The 21,315-nt window shown below is 41.8% G+C and overlaps 1 protein-coding gene across 1 annotated transcript; it reads right to left on the bottom strand.

The window, feature by feature from the left end:
• Window positions 1–99: 99 nt before the first annotated feature.
• LOC123322212 (protein MON2 homolog) lies at window positions 100–21,287 on the bottom strand. The gene is made up of 17 exons (XM_044910090.1): window positions 21,151–21,287; window positions 20,926–21,054; window positions 20,689–20,871; window positions 20,220–20,424; window positions 19,941–20,107; window positions 19,689–19,886; window positions 19,378–19,627; window positions 19,180–19,324; window positions 18,435–18,847; window positions 18,259–18,372; window positions 17,446–18,205; window positions 17,231–17,393; window positions 16,382–16,746; window positions 15,311–16,327; window positions 1,063–1,476; window positions 880–962; window positions 100–825 (listed from the first exon to the last, which is right to left on the bottom strand). The coding sequence occupies exons 1-17, from the start codon at window positions 21,265–21,267 to the stop codon at window positions 662–664; spliced, it is 4,887 nt and encodes a 1,628-aa protein (XP_044766025.1). The 5' UTR covers window positions 21,268–21,287; the 3' UTR covers window positions 100–661.
• Between the last annotated feature and the right edge of the window lie 28 nt (window positions 21,288–21,315).

A 21,315-nucleotide genomic window follows, 5' to 3' on the forward strand; every position in this document is an offset into this window, starting at 1 on the left:
GCAGATTAGATTATAGGAGGGGTGAAGGTATCCTATAGTCGCCAGTTTTGAGATCCAGCTCCGTCATCACCCTACAGGAATCGTGATAAAAATATTAAGTTATTTGAAAAATTTTAATGTCTACTAAGTAGATATATAATAAATAGATAATTTGGTTAATTTACATAATATAATACAAGTAACAAAATGAACCCAAGTCTGTTATTCAATAGAAACAGATTTTTCAAGACAATACTGAACATACGGAACAATATTCATGATGATAAAAGAACGATTAATAAAACTTTGTAACATTTCAAAACATATGTAGATTCCATAGGAAACATTCAAATTTTCCATTTAGAAATTTCTAGGTTGATCACACATATCCCTTGAAACTATGAATGCTAGTAAAGAAACATTGAAATTTATTGAATTGAACAATCTTCAGAATTATAGGTAATGGATTCTTGCTTTTGGGATTTCTGCTTAGATTCTTCAGCACCCTAAAAATTCAATTTATACATTTAAAACATTACTACTAAAAAAGTTGACCCGGTTTCTGGAAAGAAAAACTTCAAGTAATAAATTCGATGTTGGTTCCCAAAACTTATTTGTCATATTAATCAGTGATAATCAAGTTCTGATATGAAAACCTGCAGGTACATTACAAAATTAAAATTCAATTTTTTACCCCATTTGCTTTTTTATTTTGGGGTGGTTGTAGAAGATCACAGTATTGTAGAAGGGCTTCTCGAAGAGGTCTAGACACCTGCATTGATGATGTTGTAGTACACTCCACAAGATATGGGTACAATCTAATGAGATGTTCCCAAGCCGTATTATCTAGAGAAAAACTATTTTTTCACACCATGTATCTAGTTAATCGAAATATCTTACCTTTAACTAAAGAAGCTTTTTTCATTGATATTATCAAGGTAGTAACAGCTTTTAGCACGAATGATATTTCTGATAGGCGATATCTAAAATAACAAAATTAAAATCAAATGATGAGCTGTGAAAAAATCGAGAAATACAATGAAATGAAAAGCATTTCACATTGATAATTTTCAACCATTTTACCTAGGTAAAGGACATTTGCCGCTCAACTTCTCATCATCAATATACTTCTTCAGCACCTCCTGGAATCGTTGTAACAGAGATGTGACAGCCAATTGTCCAGCAATATCCTTGTGCTTCTCATCGCTCATGACTAATGGTTTATTGTCCCCGTCCATTAAAGAAAACTGAAGCAAAGTCTCGAAGCAAGTTTTGGCAAATTCTTCTCTTAAAGTTATTTCAGTCTCAACGTCAGACTTGACGTTTGTCGCAGAATGAATGGACCCCTTATTCAATAAAATAACAACTTGCATTATAAAATCTTTTGGAATAACAGTGGAATAAGGAAGAACTTCCGTCCGGAGAAGCTCTATCAGCTGACAGTCCGTTGCTTCGTCTGAAACCATTTCTTCAATACCTTTATCCAAAGGAGCGCAACTGTCCAAAATAGAAAAAAAAAGATGAAATTGGTTAGTAAGAATGTTAAAATACTTAAAATTATAAAGGGATGGTAAACATTCAGCGATACGGTGTAGGATGCATCGGAACCGAGAATGAAAGGATGATACACATTCATCGATACGGTGAAGGATGCATCGGAACCGAGAATGAAAGGATGATACACATTCATCGATACGGTGAAGGATGCATCGGAACCGAGAATGAAAGGATGATACACATTCATCGATACGGTGTAGGATGCATCGGAACCGAGAATGAAAGGATGATACACATTCATCGATACGGTGAAGGATGCATCGGAACCGAGAATGAAAGGATGATACACATTCATCGATACGGTGTAGGATGCATCGGAACCGAGAATGAAAGGATGATACACATTCATCGATACGGTGAAGGATGCATCGGAACCGAGAATGAAAGGATGATACACATTCATCGATACGGTGTAGGATGCATCGGAACCGAGAATGAAAGGATGATACACATTCATCGATACGGTGAAGGATGCATCGGAACCGAGAATGAAAGGATGATACACATTCATCGATACGGTGTAGGATGCATCGGAACCGAGAATGAAAGGATGATACACATTCATCGATACGGTGAAGGATGCATCGGAACCGAGAATGAAAGGATGATACACATTCATCGATACGGTGTAGGATGCATCGGAACCGAGAATGAAAGGATGATACACATTCATCGATACGGTGAAGGATGCATCGGAACCGAGAATGAAAGGATGATACACATTCATCGATACGGTGAAGGATGCATCGGAACCGAGAATGAAAGGATGATACACATTCATCGATACGGTGTAGGATGCATCGGAACCGAGAATGAAAGGATGATACACATTCATCGATACGGTGTAGGATGCATCGGAACCGAGAATGAAAGGATGATACACATTCATCGATACGGTGTAGGATGCATCGGAACCGAGAATGAAAGGATGATACACATTCATGGATACGGTGAAGGATGCATCGGAACCGAGAATGAAAGGATGATACACATTCATCGATACGGTGTAGGATGCATCGGAACCGAGAATGAAAGGATGATACACATTCATCGATACGGTGAAGGATGCATCGGAACCGAGAATGAAAGGATGATACACATTCATCGATACGGTGAAGGATGCATCGGAACCGAGAATGAAAGGATGATACACATTCATCGATACGGTGTAGGATGCATCGGAACCGAGAATGAAAGGATGATACACATTCATCGATACGGTGAAGGATGCATCGGAACCGAGAATGAAAGGATGATACACATTCATCGATACGGTGTAGGATGCATCGGAACCGAGAATGAAAGGATGATACACATTCATCGATACGGTGAAGGATGCATCGGAACCGAGAATGAAAGGATGATACACATTCATCGATACGGTGAAGGATGCATCGGAACCGAGAATGAAAGGATGATACACATTCATCGATACGGTGTAGGATGCATCGGAACCGAGAATGAAAGGATGATACACATTCATCGATACGGTGTAGGATGCATCGGAACCGAGAATGAAAGGATGATACACATTCATCGATACGGTGAAGGATGCATCGGAACCGAGAATGAAAGGATGATACACATTCATCGATACGGTGTAGGATGCATCGGAACCGAGAATGAAAGGATGATACACATTCATCGATACGGTGAAGGATGCATCGGAACCGAGAATGAAAGGATGATACACATTCATCGATACGGTGAAGGATGCATCGGAACCGAGAATGAAAGGATGATACACATTCATCGATACGGTGTAGGATGCATCGGAACCGAGAATGAAAGGATGATACACATTCATCGATACGGTGAAGGATGCATCGGAACCGAGAATGAAAGGATGATACACATTCATCGATACGGTGTAGGATGCATCGGAACCGAGAATGAAAGGATGATACACATTCATCGATACGGTGAAGGATGCATCGGAACCGAGAATGAAAGGATGATACACATTCATCGATACGGTGAAGGATGCATCGGAACCGAGAATGAAAGGATGATACACATTCATCGATACGGTGTAGGATGCATCGGAACCGAGAATGAAAGGATGATACACATTCATCGATACGGTGTAGGATGCATCGGAACCGAGAATGAAAGGATGATACACATTCATCGATACGGTGAAGGATGCATCGGAACCGAGAATGAAAGGATGATACACATTCATCGATACGGTGTAGGATGCATCGGAACCGAGAATGAAAGGATGATACACATTCATCGATACGGTGAAGGATGCATCGGAACCGAGAATGAAAGGATGATACACATTCATCGATACGGTGAAGGATGCATCGGAACCGAGAATGAAAGGATGATACACATTCATCGATACGGTGAAGGATGCATCGGAACCGAGAATGAAAGGATGATACACATTCATCGATACGGTGAAGGATGCATCGGAACCGAGAATGAAAGGATGATACACATTCATCGATACGGTGTAGGATGCATCGGAACCGAGAATGAAAGGATGATACACATTCATCGATACGGTGTAGGATGCATCGGAACCGAGAATGAAAGGATGATACACATTCATCGATACGGTGAAGGATGCATCGGAACCGAGAATGAAAGGATGATACACATTCATCGATACGGTGTAGGATGCATCGGAACCGAGAATGAAAGGATGATACACATTCATCGATACGGTGAAGGATGCATCGGAACCGAGAATGAAAGGATGATACACATTCATCGATACGGTGAAGGATGCATCGGAACCGAGAATGAAAGGATGATACACATTCATCGATACGGTGAAGGATGCATCGGAACCGAGAATGAAAGGATGATACACATTCATCGATACGGTGAAGGATGCATCGGAACCGAGAATGAAAGGATGATACACATTCATCGATACGGTGTAGGATGCATCGGAACCGAGAATGAAAGGATGATACACATTCATCGATACGGTGTAGGATGCATCGGAACCGAGAATGAAAGGATGATACACATTCATCGATACGGTGTAGGATGCATCGGAACCGAGAATGAAAGGATGATACACATTCATCGATACGGTGTAGGATGCATCGGAACCGAGAATGAAAGGATGATACACATTCATCGATACGGTGTAGGATGCATCGGAACCGAGAATGAAAGGATGATACACATTCATCGATACGGTGAAGGATGCATCGGAACCGAGAATGAAAGGATGATACACATTCATCGATACGGTGAAGGATGCATCGGAACCGAGAATGAAAGGATGATACACATTCATCGATACGGTGTAGGATGCATCGGAACCGAGAATGAAAGGATGATACACATTCATCGATACGGTGTAGGATGCATCGGAACCGAGAATGAAAGGATGATACACATTCATCGATACGGTGTAGGATGCATCGGAACCGAGAATGAAAGGATGATACACATTCATCGATACGGTGTAGGATGCATCGGAACCGAGAATGAAAGGATGATACACATTCATCGATACGGTGAAGGATGCATCGGAACCGAGAATGAAAGGATGATACACATTCATCGATACGGTGAAGGATGCATCGGAACCGAGAATGAAAGGATGATACACATTCATCGATACGGTGAAGGATGCATCGGAACCGAGAATGAAAGGATGATACACATTCATCGATACGGTGTAGGATGCATCGGAACCGAGAATGAAAGGATGATACACATTCATCGATACGGTGAAGGATGCATCGGAACCGAGAATGAAAGGATGATACACATTCATCGATACGGTGTAGGATGCATCGGAACCGAGAATGAAAGGATGATACACATTCATCGATACGGTGAAGGATGCATCGGAACCGAGAATGAAAGGATGATACACATTCATCGATACGGTGAAGGATGCATCGGAACCGAGAATGAAAGGATGATACACATTCATCGATACGGTGAAGGATGCATCGGAACCGAGAATGAAAGGATGATACACATTCATCGATACGGTGAAGGATGCATCGGAACCGAGAATGAAAGGATGATACACATTCATCGATACGGTGAAGGATGCATCGGAACCGAGAATGAAAGGATGATACACATTCATCGATACGGTGAAGGATGCATCGGAACCGAGAATGAAAGGATGATACACATTCATCGATACGGTGAAGGATGCATCGGAACCGAGAATGAAAGGATGATACACATTCATCGATACGGTGAAGGATGCATCGGAACCGAGAATGAAAGGATGATACACATTCATCGATACGGTGAAGGATGCATCGGAACCGAGAATGAAAGGATGATACACATTCATCGATACGGTGAAGGATGCATCGGAACCGAGAATGAAAGGATGATACACATTCATCGATACGGTGAAGGATGCATCGGAACCGAGAATGAAAGGATGATACACATTCATCGATACGGTGAAGGATGCATCGGAACCGAGAATGAAAGGATGATACACATTCATCGATACGGTGAAGGATGCATCGGAACCGAGAATGAAAGGATGATACACATTCATCGATACGGTGAAGGATGCATCGGAACCGAGAATGAAAGGATGATACACATTCATCGATACGGTGTAGGATGCATCGGAACCGAGAATGAAAGGATGATACACATTCATCGATACGGTGAAGGATGCATCGGAACCGAGAATGAAAGGATGATACACATTCATCGATACGGTGAAGGATGCATCGGAACCGAGAATGAAAGGATGATACACATTCATCGATACGGTGTAGGATGCATCGGAACCGAGAATGAAAGGATGATACACATTCATCGATACGGTGAAGGATGCATCGGAACCGAGAATGAAAGGATGATACACATTCATCGATACGGTGTAGGATGCATCGGAACCGAGAATGAAAGGATGATACACATTCATCGATACGGTGAAGGATGCATCGGAACCGAGAATGAAAGGATGATACACATTCATCGATACGGTGTAGGATGCATCGGAACCGAGAATGAAAGGATGATACACATTCATCGATACGGTGTAGGATGCATCGGAACCGAGAATGAAAGGATGATACACATTCATCGATACGGTGAAGGATGCATCGGAACCGAGAATGAAAGGATGATACACATTCATCGATACGGTGAAGGATGCATCGGAACCGAGAATGAAAGGATGATACACATTCATCGATACGGTGTAGGATGCATCGGAACCGAGAATGAAAGGATGATACACATTCATCGATACGGTGTAGGATGCATCGGAACCGAGAATGAAAGGATGATACACATTCATCGATACGGTGTAGGATGCATCGGAACCGAGAATGAAAGGATGATACACATTCATCGATACGGTGTAGGATGCATCGGAACCGAGAATGAAAGGATGATACACATTCATCGATACGGTGTAGGATGCATCGGAACCGAGAATGAAAGGATGATACACATTCATCGATACGGTGTAGGATGCATCGGAACCGAGAATGAAAGGATGATACACATTCATCGATACGGTGTAGGATGCATCGGAACCGAGAATGAAAGGATGATACACATTCATCGATACGGTGTAGGATGCATCGGAACCGAGAATGAAAGGATGATACACATTCATCGATACGGTGAAGGATGCATCGGAACCGAGAATGAAAGGATGATACACATTCATCGATACGGTGAAGGATGCATCGGAACCGAGAATGAAAGGATGATACACATTCATCGATACGGTGTAGGATGCATCGGAACCGAGAATGAAAGGATGATACACATTCATCGATACGGTGTAGGATGCATCGGAACCGAGAATGAAAGGATGATACACATTCATCGATACGGTGAAGGATGCATCGGAACCGAGAATGAAAGGATGATACACATTCATCGATACGGTGTAGGATGCATCGGAACCGAGAATGAAAGGATGATACACATTCATCGATACGGTGAAGGATGCATCGGAACCGAGAATGAAAGGATGATACACATTCATCGATACGGTGTAGGATGCATCGGAACCGAGAATGAAAGGATGATACACATTCATCGATACGGTGTAGGATGCATCGGAACCGAGAATGAAAGGATGATACACATTCATCGATACGGTGAAGGATGCATCGGAACCGAGAATGAAAGGATGATACACATTCATCGATACGGTGTAGGATGCATCGGAACCGAGAATGAAAGGATGATACACATTCATCGATACGGTGAAGGATGCATCGGAACCGAGAATGAAAGGATGATACACATTCATCGATACGGTGTAGGATGCATCGGAACCGAGAATGAAAGGATGATACACATTCATCGATACGGTGTAGGATGCATCGGAACCGAGAATGAAAGGATGATACACATTCATCGATACGGTGTAGGATGCATCGGAACCGAGAATGAAAGGATGATACACATTCATCGATACGGTGTAGGATGCATCGGAACCGAGAATGAAAGGATGATACACATTCATCGATACGGTGAAGGATGCATCGGAACCGAGAATGAAAGGATGATACACATTCATCGATACGGTGAAGGATGCATCGGAACCGAGAATGAAAGGATGATACACATTCATCGATACGGTGTAGGATGCATCGGAACCGAGAATGAAAGGATGATACACATTCATCGATACGGTGTAGGATGCATCGGAACCGAGAATGAAAGGATGATACACATTCATCGATACGGTGAAGGATGCATCGGAACCGAGAATGAAAGGATGATACACATTCATCGATACGGTGTAGGATGCATCGGAACCGAGAATGAAAGGATGATACACATTCATCGATACGGTGAAGGATGCATCGGAACCGAGAATGAAAGGATGATACACATTCATCGATACGGTGAAGGATGCATCGGAACCGAGAATGAAAGGATGATACACATTCATCGATACGGTGAAGGATGCATCGGAACCGAGAATGAAAGGATGATACACATTCATCGATACGGTGAAGGATGCATCGGAACCGAGAATGAAAGGATGATACACATTCATCGATACGGTGTAGGATGCATCGGAACCGAGAATGAAAGGATGATACACATTCATCGATACGGTGTAGGATGCATCGGAACCGAGAATGAAAGGATGATACACATTCATCGATACGGTGAAGGATGCATCGGAACCGAGAATGAAAGGATGATACACATTCATCGATACGGTGTAGGATGCATCGGAACCGAGAATGAAAGGATGATACACATTCATCGATACGGTGTAGGATGCATCGGAACCGAGAATGAAAGGATGATACACATTCATCGATACGGTGTAGGATGCATCGGAACCGAGAATGAAAGGATGATACACATTCATCGATACGGTGTAGGATGCATCGGAACCGAGAATGAAAGGATGATACACATTCATCGATACGGTGTAGGATGCATCGGAACCGAGAATGAAAGGATGATACACATTCATCGATACGGTGTAGGATGCATCGGAACCGAGAATGAAAGGATGATACACATTCATCGATACGGTGTAGGATGCATCGGAACCGAGAATGAAAGGATGATACACATTCATCGATACGGTGTAGGATGCATCGGAACCGAGAATGAAAGGATGATACACATTCATCGATACGGTGTAGGATGCATCGGAACCGAGAATGAAAGGATGATACACATTCATCGATACGGTGTAGGATGCATCGGAACCGAGAATGAAAGGATGATACACATTCATCGATACGGTGTAGGATGCATCGGAACCGAGAATGAAAGGATGATACACATTCATCGATACGGTGTAGGATGCATCGGAACCGAGAATGAAAGGATGATACACATTCATCGATACGGTGTAGGATGCATCGGAACCGAGAATGAAAGGATGATACACATTCATCGATACGGTGTAGGATGCATCGGAACCGAGAATGAAAGGATGATACACATTCATCGATACGGTGTAGGATGCATCGGAACCGAGAATGAAAGGATGATACACATTCATCGATACGGTGAAGGATGCATCGGAACCGAGAATGAAAGGATGATACACATTCATCGATACGGTGTAGGATGCATCGGAACCGAGAATGAAAGGATGATACACATTCATCGATACGGTGAAGGATGCATCGGAACCGAGAATGAAAGGATGATACACATTCATCGATACGGTGTAGGATGCATCGGAACCGAGAATGAAAGGATGATACACATTCATCGATACGGTGTAGGATGCATCGGAACCGAGAATGAAAGGATGATACACATTCATCGATACGGTGAAGGATGCATCGGAACCGAGAATGAAAGGATGATACACATTCATCGATACGGTGAAGGATGCATCGGAACCGAGAATGAAAGGATGATACACATTCATCGATACGGTGTAGGATGCATCGGAACCGAGAATGAAAGGATGATACACATTCATCGATACGGTGTAGGATGCATCGGAACCGAGAATGAAAGGATGATACACATTCATCGATACGGTGTAGGATGCATCGGAACCGAGAATGAAAGGATGATACACATTCATCGATACGGTGTAGGATGCATCGGAACCGAGAATGAAAGGATGATACACATTCATCGATACGGTGTAGGATGCATCGGAACCGAGAATGAAAGGATGATACACATTCATCGATACGGTGTAGGATGCATCGGAACCGAGAATGAAAGGATGATACACATTCATCGATACGGTGTAGGATGCATCGGAACCGAGAATGAAAGGATGATACACATTCATCGATACGGTGTAGGATGCATCGGAACCGAGAATGAAAGGATGATACACATTCATCGATACGGTGTAGGATGCATCGGAACCGAGAATGAAAGGATGATACACATTCATCGATACGGTGAAGGATGCATCGGAACCGAGAATGAAAGGATGATACACATTCATCGATACGGTGAAGGATGCATCGGAACCGAGAATGAAAGGATGATACACATTCATCGATACGGTGTAGGATGCATCGGAACCGAGAATGAAAGGATGATACACATTCATCGATACGGTGTAGGATGCATCGGAACCGAGAATGAAAGGATGATACACATTCATCGATACGGTGAAGGATGCATCGGAACCGAGAATGAAAGGATGATACACATTCATCGATACGGTGTAGGATGCATCGGAACCGAGAATGAAAGGATGATACACATTCATCGATACGGTGAAGGATGCATCGGAACCGAGAATGAAAGGATGATACACATTCATCGATACGGTGTAGGATGCATCGGAACCGAGAATGAAAGGATGATACACATTCATCGATACGGTGTAGGATGCATCGGAACCGAGAATGAAAGGATGATACACATTCATCGATACGGTGAAGGATGCATCGGAACCGAGAATGAAAGGATGATACACATTCATCGATACGGTGTAGGATGCATCGGAACCGAGAATGAAAGGATGATACACATTCATCGATACGGTGAAGGATGCATCGGAACCGAGAATGAAAGGATGATACACATTCATCGATACGGTGTAGGATGCATCGGAACCGAGAATGAAAGGATGATACACATTCATCGATACGGTGTAGGATGCATCGGAACCGAGAATGAAAGGATGATACACATTCATCGATACGGTGTAGGATGCATCGGAACCGAGAATGAAAGGATGATACACATTCATCGATACGGTGTAGGATGCATCGGAACCGAGAATGAAAGGATGATACACATTCATCGATACGGTGAAGGATGCATCGGAACCGAGAATGAAAGGATGATACACATTCATCGATACGGTGAAGGATGCATCGGAACCGAGAATGAAAGGATGATACACATTCATCGATACGGTGAAGGATGCATCGGAACCGAGAATGAAAGGATGATACACATTCATCGATACGGTGTAGGATGCATCGGAACCGAGAATGAAAGGATGATACACATTCATCGATACGGTGTAGGATGCATCGGAACCGAGAATGAAAGGATGATACACATTCATCGATACGGTGAAGGATGCATCGGAACCGAGAATGAAAGGATGATACACATTCATCGATACGGTGTAGGATGCATCGGAACCGAGAATGAAAGGATGATACACATTCATCGATACGGTGAAGGATGCATCGGAACCGAGAATGAAAGGATGATACACATTCATCGATACGGTGTAGGATGCATCGGAACCGAGAATGAAAGGATGATACACATTCATCGATACGGTGTAGGATGCATCGGAACCGAGAATGAAAGGATGATACACATTCATCGATACGGTGTAGGATGCATCGGAACCGAGAATGAAAGGATGATACACATTCATCGATACGGTGTAGGATGCATCGGAACCGAGAATGAAAGGATGATACACATTCATCGATACGGTGTAGGATGCATCGGAACCGAGAATGAAAGGATGATACACATTCATCGATACGGTGTAGGATGCATCGGAACCGAGAATGAAAGGATGATACACATTCATCGATACGGTGTAGGATGCATCGGAACCGAGAATGAAAGGATGATACACATTCATCGATACGGTGTAGGATGCATCGGAACCGAGAATGAAAGGATGATACACATTCATCGATACGGTGTAGGATGCATCGGAACCGAGAATGAAAGGATGATACACATTCATCGATACGGTGTAGGATGCATCGGAACCGAGAATGAAAGGATGATACACATTCATCGATACGGTGTAGGATGCATCGGAACCGAGAATGAAAGGATGATACACATTCATCGATACGGTGTAGGATGCATCGGAACCGAGAATGAAAGGATGATACACATTCATCGATACGGTGTAGGATGCATCGGAACCGAGAATGAAAGGATGATACACATTCATCGATACGGTGAAGGATGCATCGGAACCGAGAATGAAAGGATGATACACATTCATCGATACGGTGAAGGATGCATCGGAACCGAGAATGAAAGGATGATACACATTCATCGATACGGTGTAGGATGCATCGGAACCGAGAATGAAAGGATGATACACATTCATCGATACGGTGTAGGATGCATCGGAACCGAGAATGAAAGGATGATACACATTCATCGATACGGTGTAGGATGCATCGGAACCGAGAATGAAAGGATGATACACATTCATCGATACGGTGAAGGATGCATCGGAACCGAGAATGAAAGGATGATACACATTCATCGATACGGTGAAGGATGCATCGGAACCGAGAATGAAAGGATGATACACATTCATCGATACGGTGTAGGATGCATCGGAACCGAGAATGAAAGGATGATACACATTCATCGATACGGTGAAGGATGCATCGGAACCGAGAATGAAAGGATGATACACATTCATCGATACGGTGTAGGATGCATCGGAACCGAGAATGAAAGGATGATACACATTCATCGATACGGTGTAGGATGCATCGGAACCGAGAATGAAAGGATGATACACATTCATCGATACGGTGAAGGATGCATCGGAACCGAGAATGAAAGGATGATACACATTCATCGATACGGTGAAGGATGCATCGGAACCGAGAATGAAAGGATGATACACATTCATCGATACGGTGTAGGATGCATCGGAACCGAGAATGAAAGGATGATACACATTCATCGATACGGTGTAGGATGCATCGGAACCGAGAATGAAAGGATGATACACATTCATCGATACGGTGTAGGATGCATCGGAACCGAGAATGAAAGGATGATACACATTCATCGATACGGTGTAGGATGCATCGGAACCGAGAATGAAAGGATGATACACATTCATCGATACGGTGTAGGATGCATCGGAACCGAGAATGAAAGGATGATACACATTCATCGATACGGTGTAGGATGCATCGGAACCGAGAATGAAAGGATGATACACATTCATCGATACGGTGAAGGATGCATCGGAACCGAGAATGAAAGGATGATACACATTCATCGATACGGTGAAGGATGCATCGGAACCGAGAATGAAAGGATGATACACATTCATCGATACGGTGTAGGATGCATCGGAACCGAGAATGAAAGGATGATACACATTCATCGATACGGTGAAGGATGCATCGGAACCGAGAATGAAAGGATGATACACATTCATCGATACGGTGAAGGATGCATCGGAACCGAGAATGAAAGGATGATACACATTCATCGATACGGTGAAGGATGCATCGGAACCGAGAATGAAAGGATGATACACATTCATCGATACGGTGTAGGATGCATCGGAACCGAGAATGAAAGGATGATACACATTCATCGATACGGTGTAGGATGCATCGGAACCGAGAATGAAAGGATGATACACATTCATCGATACGGTGTAGGATGCATCGGAACCGAGAATGAAAGGATGATACACATTCATCGATACGGTGAAGGATGCATCGGAACCGAGAATGAAAGGATGATACACATTCATCGATACGGTGAAGGATGCATCGGAACCGAGAATGAAAGGATGATACACATTCATCGATACGGTGAAGGATGCATCGGAACCGAGAATGAAAGGATGATACACATTCATCGATACGGTGTAGGATGCATCGGAACCGAGAATGAAAGGATGATACACATTCATCGATACGGTGTAGGATGCATCGGAACCGAGAATGAAAGGATGATACACATTCATCGATACGGTGTAGGATGCATCGGAACCGAGAATGAAAGGATGATACACATTCATCGATACGGTGTAGGATGCATCGGAACCGAGAATGAAAGGATGATACACATTCATCGATACGGTGAAGGATGCATCGGAACCGAGAATGAAAGGATGATACACATTCATCGATACGGTGAAGGATGCATCGGAACCGAGAATGAAAGGATGATACACATTCATCGATACGGTGTAGGATGCATCGGAACCGAGAATGAAAGGATGATACACATTCATCGATACGGTGTAGGATGCATCGGAACCGAGAATGAAAGGATGATACACATTCATCGATACGGTAAAGGATGCATCGGAACCGAGAATGAAAGGATGATACACATTCATCGATACGGTGAAGGATGCATCGGAACCGAGAATGAAAGGATGATACACATTCATCGATACGGTGAAGGATGCATCGGAACCGAGAATGAAAGGATGATACACATTCATCGATACGGTGTAGGATGCATCGGAACCGAGAATGAAAGGATGATACACATTCATCGATACGGTGTAGGATGCATCGGAACCGAGAATGAAAGGATGATACACATTCATCGATACGGTGTAGGATGCATCGGAACCGAGAATGAAAGGATGATACACATTCATCGATACGGTGTAGGATGCATCGGAACCGAGAATGAAAGGATGATACACATTCATCGATACGGTGTAGGATGCATCGGAACCGAGAATGAAAGGATGATACACATTCATCGATACGGTGTAGGATGCATCGGAACCGAGAATGAAAGGATGATACACATTCATCGATACGGTGTAGGATGCATCGGAACCGAGAATGAAAGGATGATACACATTCATCGATACGGTGTAGGATGCATCGGAACCGAGAATGAAAGGATGATACACATTCATGGATACGGTGAAGGATGCATCGGAACCGAGAATGAAAGGATGATACACATTCATCGATACGGTGAAGGATGCATCGGAACCGAGAATGAAAGGATGATACACATTCATCGATACGGTGAAGGATGCATCGGAACAGAATAATATTTAATAATAATTATTTTATAATTAAAAATAAAATGTTATTTTAACTGACACCCTATGCACAGAAAAACTCCAAAAAATAAACAAACACGAAAAAATCACACTCACCTATCTGGAAAGAGGAAATCGTTCAAAGCAGCCGATAACTCACCCCACATAGGGGCGAATTGATTTCCATGGTTCCTGGCCACTTTTATACCAGTCTTCAATACGGCGATTAAACTGTTAGCTGCCAGCTTCCAAATCGAACTCGAAGAACAATCGTATTTCAGAGCCAATGGCGTGTGCAAAGTGGTTATTATTTTATGAAGAATACCTGCGCTGACCACCTCGGGATTCTCAGCAGTCTTTTCATACAACTTAACGACCATCATGGTCGCCTTTTCACCAAACGGAATGTAATTCATAGATACCCATTCCGAAGTCCTATTTTGCTTCTGATCGATTTTACTGTACGCCGGTGGGGTGCACATGTATTTGGCAAAGACGAGAAGCTGAATAAAAATCTCCGGTAGCATTTTACCCAAATTCCTCGAAACTACTTCTTTCTGTATCAAGTCCATGGCATGGAGTATGCCGTCATGTAAAGGAGTCAACGTTAGGTCAGAGCTAGATGGAATGATGTAAGGAGCCGTTTCGCCGCAAACGGGAACGCTAACGGCGTTCGATAAAACCTTGTTCAAATTTCTAAGATCCTCCAGCCCAAAATTGTGTTTGATGTGCGAAAATATGTTGGGAAATATTTGAACAAGTGCTGTGAGAAATGCTTGACTTGGGACGTAGATGTCCTCACCGGAATCCACTTCAGTTGATTGTTGAGTTATCTCTGTGCCTATTCTCATCCAGATCTTCCACGCAACTTGCCAAATTTCTTTATCGTCCACTTGTTTCTCGCCATGTTGTCCTTTACTTTGAAAAAGTATTTCTTGGAAAGATTTCAGGGCAGCTATCGAGACTTCGTTGTTTTTACTCAACGCTGCATACTCGATGAACTCCAACAATAACGCCCAAGCCCTGGAGAAATCGCCGAGCGCTTGGAGCAACAGTCTTTTCGTATTGAAAACTCTAGCTACTCCAGATAATGTTAAAACTTGCGTTTCAGCCCACTGTTTTTGTGCTGTATTTCTGTAACGAGTTGAATATTAGGATGCATTATAGTTTCAATCTTACACAGTTTACCTTGAGTGATGAATAAGTATATTTCCTCCCGCGTCAACTTTTTCGCTGCTAGCCGAATTCGACAACGTTCTAACTTTGTCCAATAGAGGAAACAGAACCTGCCACAGAATCGCCTGCCAAGTGGATTGTTTCAGCAAACTGCCGTGTGCGGATATGGTCGAAAACAAGGTCTGACCAGCGGACTTTCTGACTGCGGGCCTCGAGTCCACACAAAGTTCGCCCAGTCTGGCGTAGAGGCACATCCAGAGTTTGTCGAAACTGGGCATGTTCAAGGTACCAGGGAAATCAGGTAGGACAGTCATGTCGTCTATCAATGTCTGACTCAATTTTCCTTGGTTTTGATAGAAATAGTCGGATATGTTCCACTGAAGAAAAACAATTGTTTCAAAATAATGACAAATGCACCAATGTTAAGTTTTATTGGAAGTGAACTCACTGATTTGTCCAAGGCAATAAAATTGAAATTCCTACCAGTACCTTTGATTCACTAGCCTTCCAAAAGGAACTTTTCATTGAATAGTTTTGATAAATTTCATCAAGGCAAATTATACAGCATCTAGCCGAGTATGACGATCTATTCATATACATTGTTAACCAACAAAAATACGCCACCCTTTATAACCAGCCACACAATTGAATTATGGAAAGCTCTTTGAACTATTTCTCTACCGAGGTTTTAATTTTTGAAAAAATCTGTTGAGCGACAAGTTAAACAGGTAGGGTATTTTTGTTTAGACACTCTGTATGATCTTCATCCCAAGTATACCTCCCTGTATTTTTCATTGAACATTCCCTTTTGATTTGAAAAGGTCACGGAATAAAAATGGATAAGCAGTAACAGTAACTTACCATGAGACCTACAGCTGTCAATGAAATATTCAGTTCTTGGGTTTGGGACCCAAATTTAGAGACTGTATCAACGCATAATGGCAGGCACCTCCATGGCATGACAGGTAAGAAATCTGTTATCACAAGCTGCAAACACTGGAACGCAATCCTGATCAAATTTTCCCTGAAAATAGTTGGTTACACCAAATAATCAAGCAATGTGAAAGTTTTATTACCCATGTTGATCATTCACAGCACCTATAATACCCAAAATGAGTGGCCAACCGTGTGATAATGTTTCTCCTGCACTATGCAGGATTTGCAATACGCATTCCAACTGTCTCTGTCTAACGTCCCCATGAGGAATAGCAGACAGCTCGAAGAGGGGCCCCAAGAGCAGTGTTTGGAGCTTCTGGTTTTCCCTAAGTGGTAAAGCATGTTTGTAATGAAGTGCCGATTTCACTAGGTATGTTATAGCTTCTACTCCCCACTCTCTCATCCTAATATGAGGGTGTCTACAAACTTCAAGAAGGTGATTCGTAAGGGGCCTCCATAAAACTTCAATTCGATTCATGTTAACAATCCCGGTTTCTAATAATTTGGCAACGGCGAACAAAGACGGCTCCCGATTGGAATAAGCAAGTTCCATGGCCTCCTGCGATAGTTTACATAGCGCATCAATCAAGTGATGTAAGGTGACATCATCTAAATTTCTGCTAGACTCAAACAGTCTACTCAGCATCTGAGACAAAACAGGAAGATCAGCCATCACAGAAGTCGTTATAACATTGTTCGTATCAGCTGTCACTCTTGCAGCTTTCAAACTACCACCTGTGGACGGTTTCAAACCCAGTATCCACACCAGATGTTGAAGAGTTGTTAGGACAAGATGCCAAGCTGTACCCAAAATACTTCCATGGCAATGCGCTAAGTTCAATAGGGCCCTCATAGATTGCAGATTCTTCGAAGTTAACATCACAGGTCCTTGTTGTGTTCCTGTTGAGTAATAACCTCAAAACCTGAGAAACTTCAAGATCTAATTACCATACCTGCAGGCACAGAAGATGTTGGCAAAGGTGTTCCAACGGCAACCACTTGTAACCTACAGTCTAGGTCGGAGTATTGAGGAACAAGATTGCTCAAATCTTGGCTTTCACGAAGACCTAAAATGTCAAAACAGTCGATATAGTTCAATTAGAAGATTGGGTGATCTAGCAAAACGTACCGGCCCTTAGGTTGATGCCAGAAGCTACAGTATTCAAAACTGTGAAAGCGTAATGCGGGGGTAGAGAAGATTTGCAAATAGCTGTAATGAAAGCGTCCCTAGGCACTGTAAGATCCAATTCCCCGCAAAGGGCAGCATAGGTCTGAACCGATTTTAGTATATTCTCTGTGATTGCTTCTTCGGTGCTGGCATCGATGAGGGGACTCAGAGCAGACAACAGACCACACCAACTGGACTGTATCAGTTGACAATGCAACTCTCTATCTTTGATTTTCAATTCTGGGTTCTGTGAAGGTTGGACTGATATTGTTATTTGAAGGGATCTTATGATCTCTAGAAGACTTGCATATGCTATCGATATGCCATAACCATCTGGTATTGCAGGAGGCTCTATTTTATCGAGCATTTCCAAACTGTAAAATTAAATCAAATGAACAACTACAATGTTTAATGGCAAAGTAATCACAATTCAACTTCCTGTGCAAACGCCACCGAGCAGTCGTATTTTACTTTCTCGCGTCTAGATGTATAAAAATAAGTAAGTGAAAAATATTTGCTTCCAAATTTTGGCAATTGGCAGCTACATCAAATGAAACACGTTAGAAAAATCCCCATACCGAGCAAGCAAAAAATTGCGAACTGTTGCGTGCGCACAACATTTTTTTTAACTTGTTATAACTGAAAAATCGTTTTTCCGATTCCCACCAATGTTGAGTTATGATGATAAGTCAAACTTCAAACTCACTAGACAGGTCTGGCGTGTCCTGTAGGAAAAATTGTAACTATTGGAAGCCAAACACCTCTCAAGAGAAATCCAGGTTGAGGAGATATACCTGGAGTGGCAGGTATTCCTCCAATATAACCAGGAGCTTGACTTTGAACCATTGGTCCTACAAAAATCAGTGTAAAAAAACCTGTCTGGTCGATTCATTTGTATTTTTACCATTTCCAGTCATTTGGAGTTGAGGATTAACGAAGAGAGACTGAACATAAGCTCCTAAAGAGTTGACAATATCTTGAAATATACTGGTTGTATGTTTATTGAGATCGTAGCAGGAACAGAAAGAGTTTAGTAAATCAGGCTGAATAGTCATTTTATGCAGAACCTCTAAAGCCAGAGATCTTTGCCAGCTAGGTTTGTCAGGATCCAAGAATTTCACGATGAGAGACAAGAATATTTCACATTCTGTGACCTAAGATTTATCAGATTATACAATTTTTATAATAATAAGAGATTCAACTGCAGGAACTCACCAAAAGACTGTGATACTTCTGAATCAATATTGACACAACTCTCAATAAGCGCATGCTTATTGGAAAATATGGCTTTTCAAATGGTGTGGCTTGCTGAACATTTTGTGGCATTGTATTCCGATACTTTATATTTGGGGAGAATAGCTTTATGACTAATGCACAAACCCTCTCTTTCAGAAGGAAGCTGAATTCCTCATTCTAAAATTGAACAATAAAGAAATCTCGAGAAATTTTCAAAAATTTGTATGTTACCTTATAAAAAATCTGAGAATACTGAACTAAAACAGATTCTAAAAGTTCTAAGCCAAAGGTTCTTGTCATTTCAGTCATACCAATCAACCAACATGGTTGATCTGCATGTACTAACTGTACTAAATCTTGAAAAAGTAAATAAGCATCAGCTGCACAAGCAGGTAAACCTAGAAAACATCATAAAAATTCTACAATCTCAAACAAATGAAGTAACTCATCTATTTTAAATCCTCAGAAAATATAACCATTAGGCCATAGATTCAAGAATTAAGTACCCACCCTTTGGAGCATGAGGACTTGGACTTTTTAAGTCCTCTAAATTAATCTGTCTAGGTGGTGGAGGATGCTCTAACTTCGACATATGTTCATCTTCTGCAACCACTCTTTCAAAAACTAAAGAAACTAATTGCCTAACTGTAGCACCAGCTGTGTTTATTGTGGTAGAATTTTTGGCAAAATGTAAACGAAAACATAGAACTAGAGTCTGAAAAATTAATTGCTACATTAAAACCTGCTTTCAAAAAATTGGTTGACAAGTAGGGAATGGAGTTTTGAAGATTGATACACTTTTTGTAGCAAAACACTCAGATTCTATTGTAACATATTTTCATTTTGTAAATAATGTGGTAGTACAGATAAAAGCTATGTTTAGACATAGATAATCAACCATAAAAATTTCAAAGCCTACTTGACAACTAATTTTTCTGAATACCCGTTAGTCATAAGGACAACTAGAAATTATACTCACTTTTGCTAATGTATCACCATGGACTATGTTATTTGTGGTAAGAAGAAGTGTGGCAGATTGCAGAAGTTTCACCTCTTCAATACCAGATTCCATTAACAGCCACAGAGTGTTCGTAATAAACATAGCACCCTTTTGGTCGATAAGCTGATGTGTTATTAGTTTTTGCATGATTTGAAGACATAACTGTTGAAAATGCAATTCAATCTCACTTTCAATTAAAGCATTGGTTTCACTTACTTTTATAATTTTTACATCTTTTGTTTCACATCCTTGTGATAAGGGATAGATGATTTGATTTATGATATACATTGTATTTTGTGGGTTTGATACAACGCTTTTCAGCTTCAATATAGCTTCTTCGGCAGCCTGTAAAGTCACAAGTCGAATAAACCAAGATTCCGAAGATGGGATAGCAATTTTTAGAGAGAAAATTCAAATCAACCATCTAATAATATAACCTACCTCTCTAACTTGAGGATATTTCTTCTTGCATTCCATAGAGAGATTCTTGAAATCATTTTGCAAGACATCTATAAAGGCCGGAGATATTTCGATATTAATGTTTCCTTCAAATGCCATAATAGTTTTTATTTTGAAGAACTCCAACAAAATAGATGAGCTGGCGAA

The sequence above is a fragment of the Coccinella septempunctata genome, chromosome X, assembly GCF_907165205.1.
Source record: "Coccinella septempunctata chromosome X, icCocSept1.1, whole genome shotgun sequence".
Classification (NCBI taxonomy): domain Eukaryota; kingdom Metazoa; phylum Arthropoda; class Insecta; order Coleoptera; family Coccinellidae; genus Coccinella; species Coccinella septempunctata.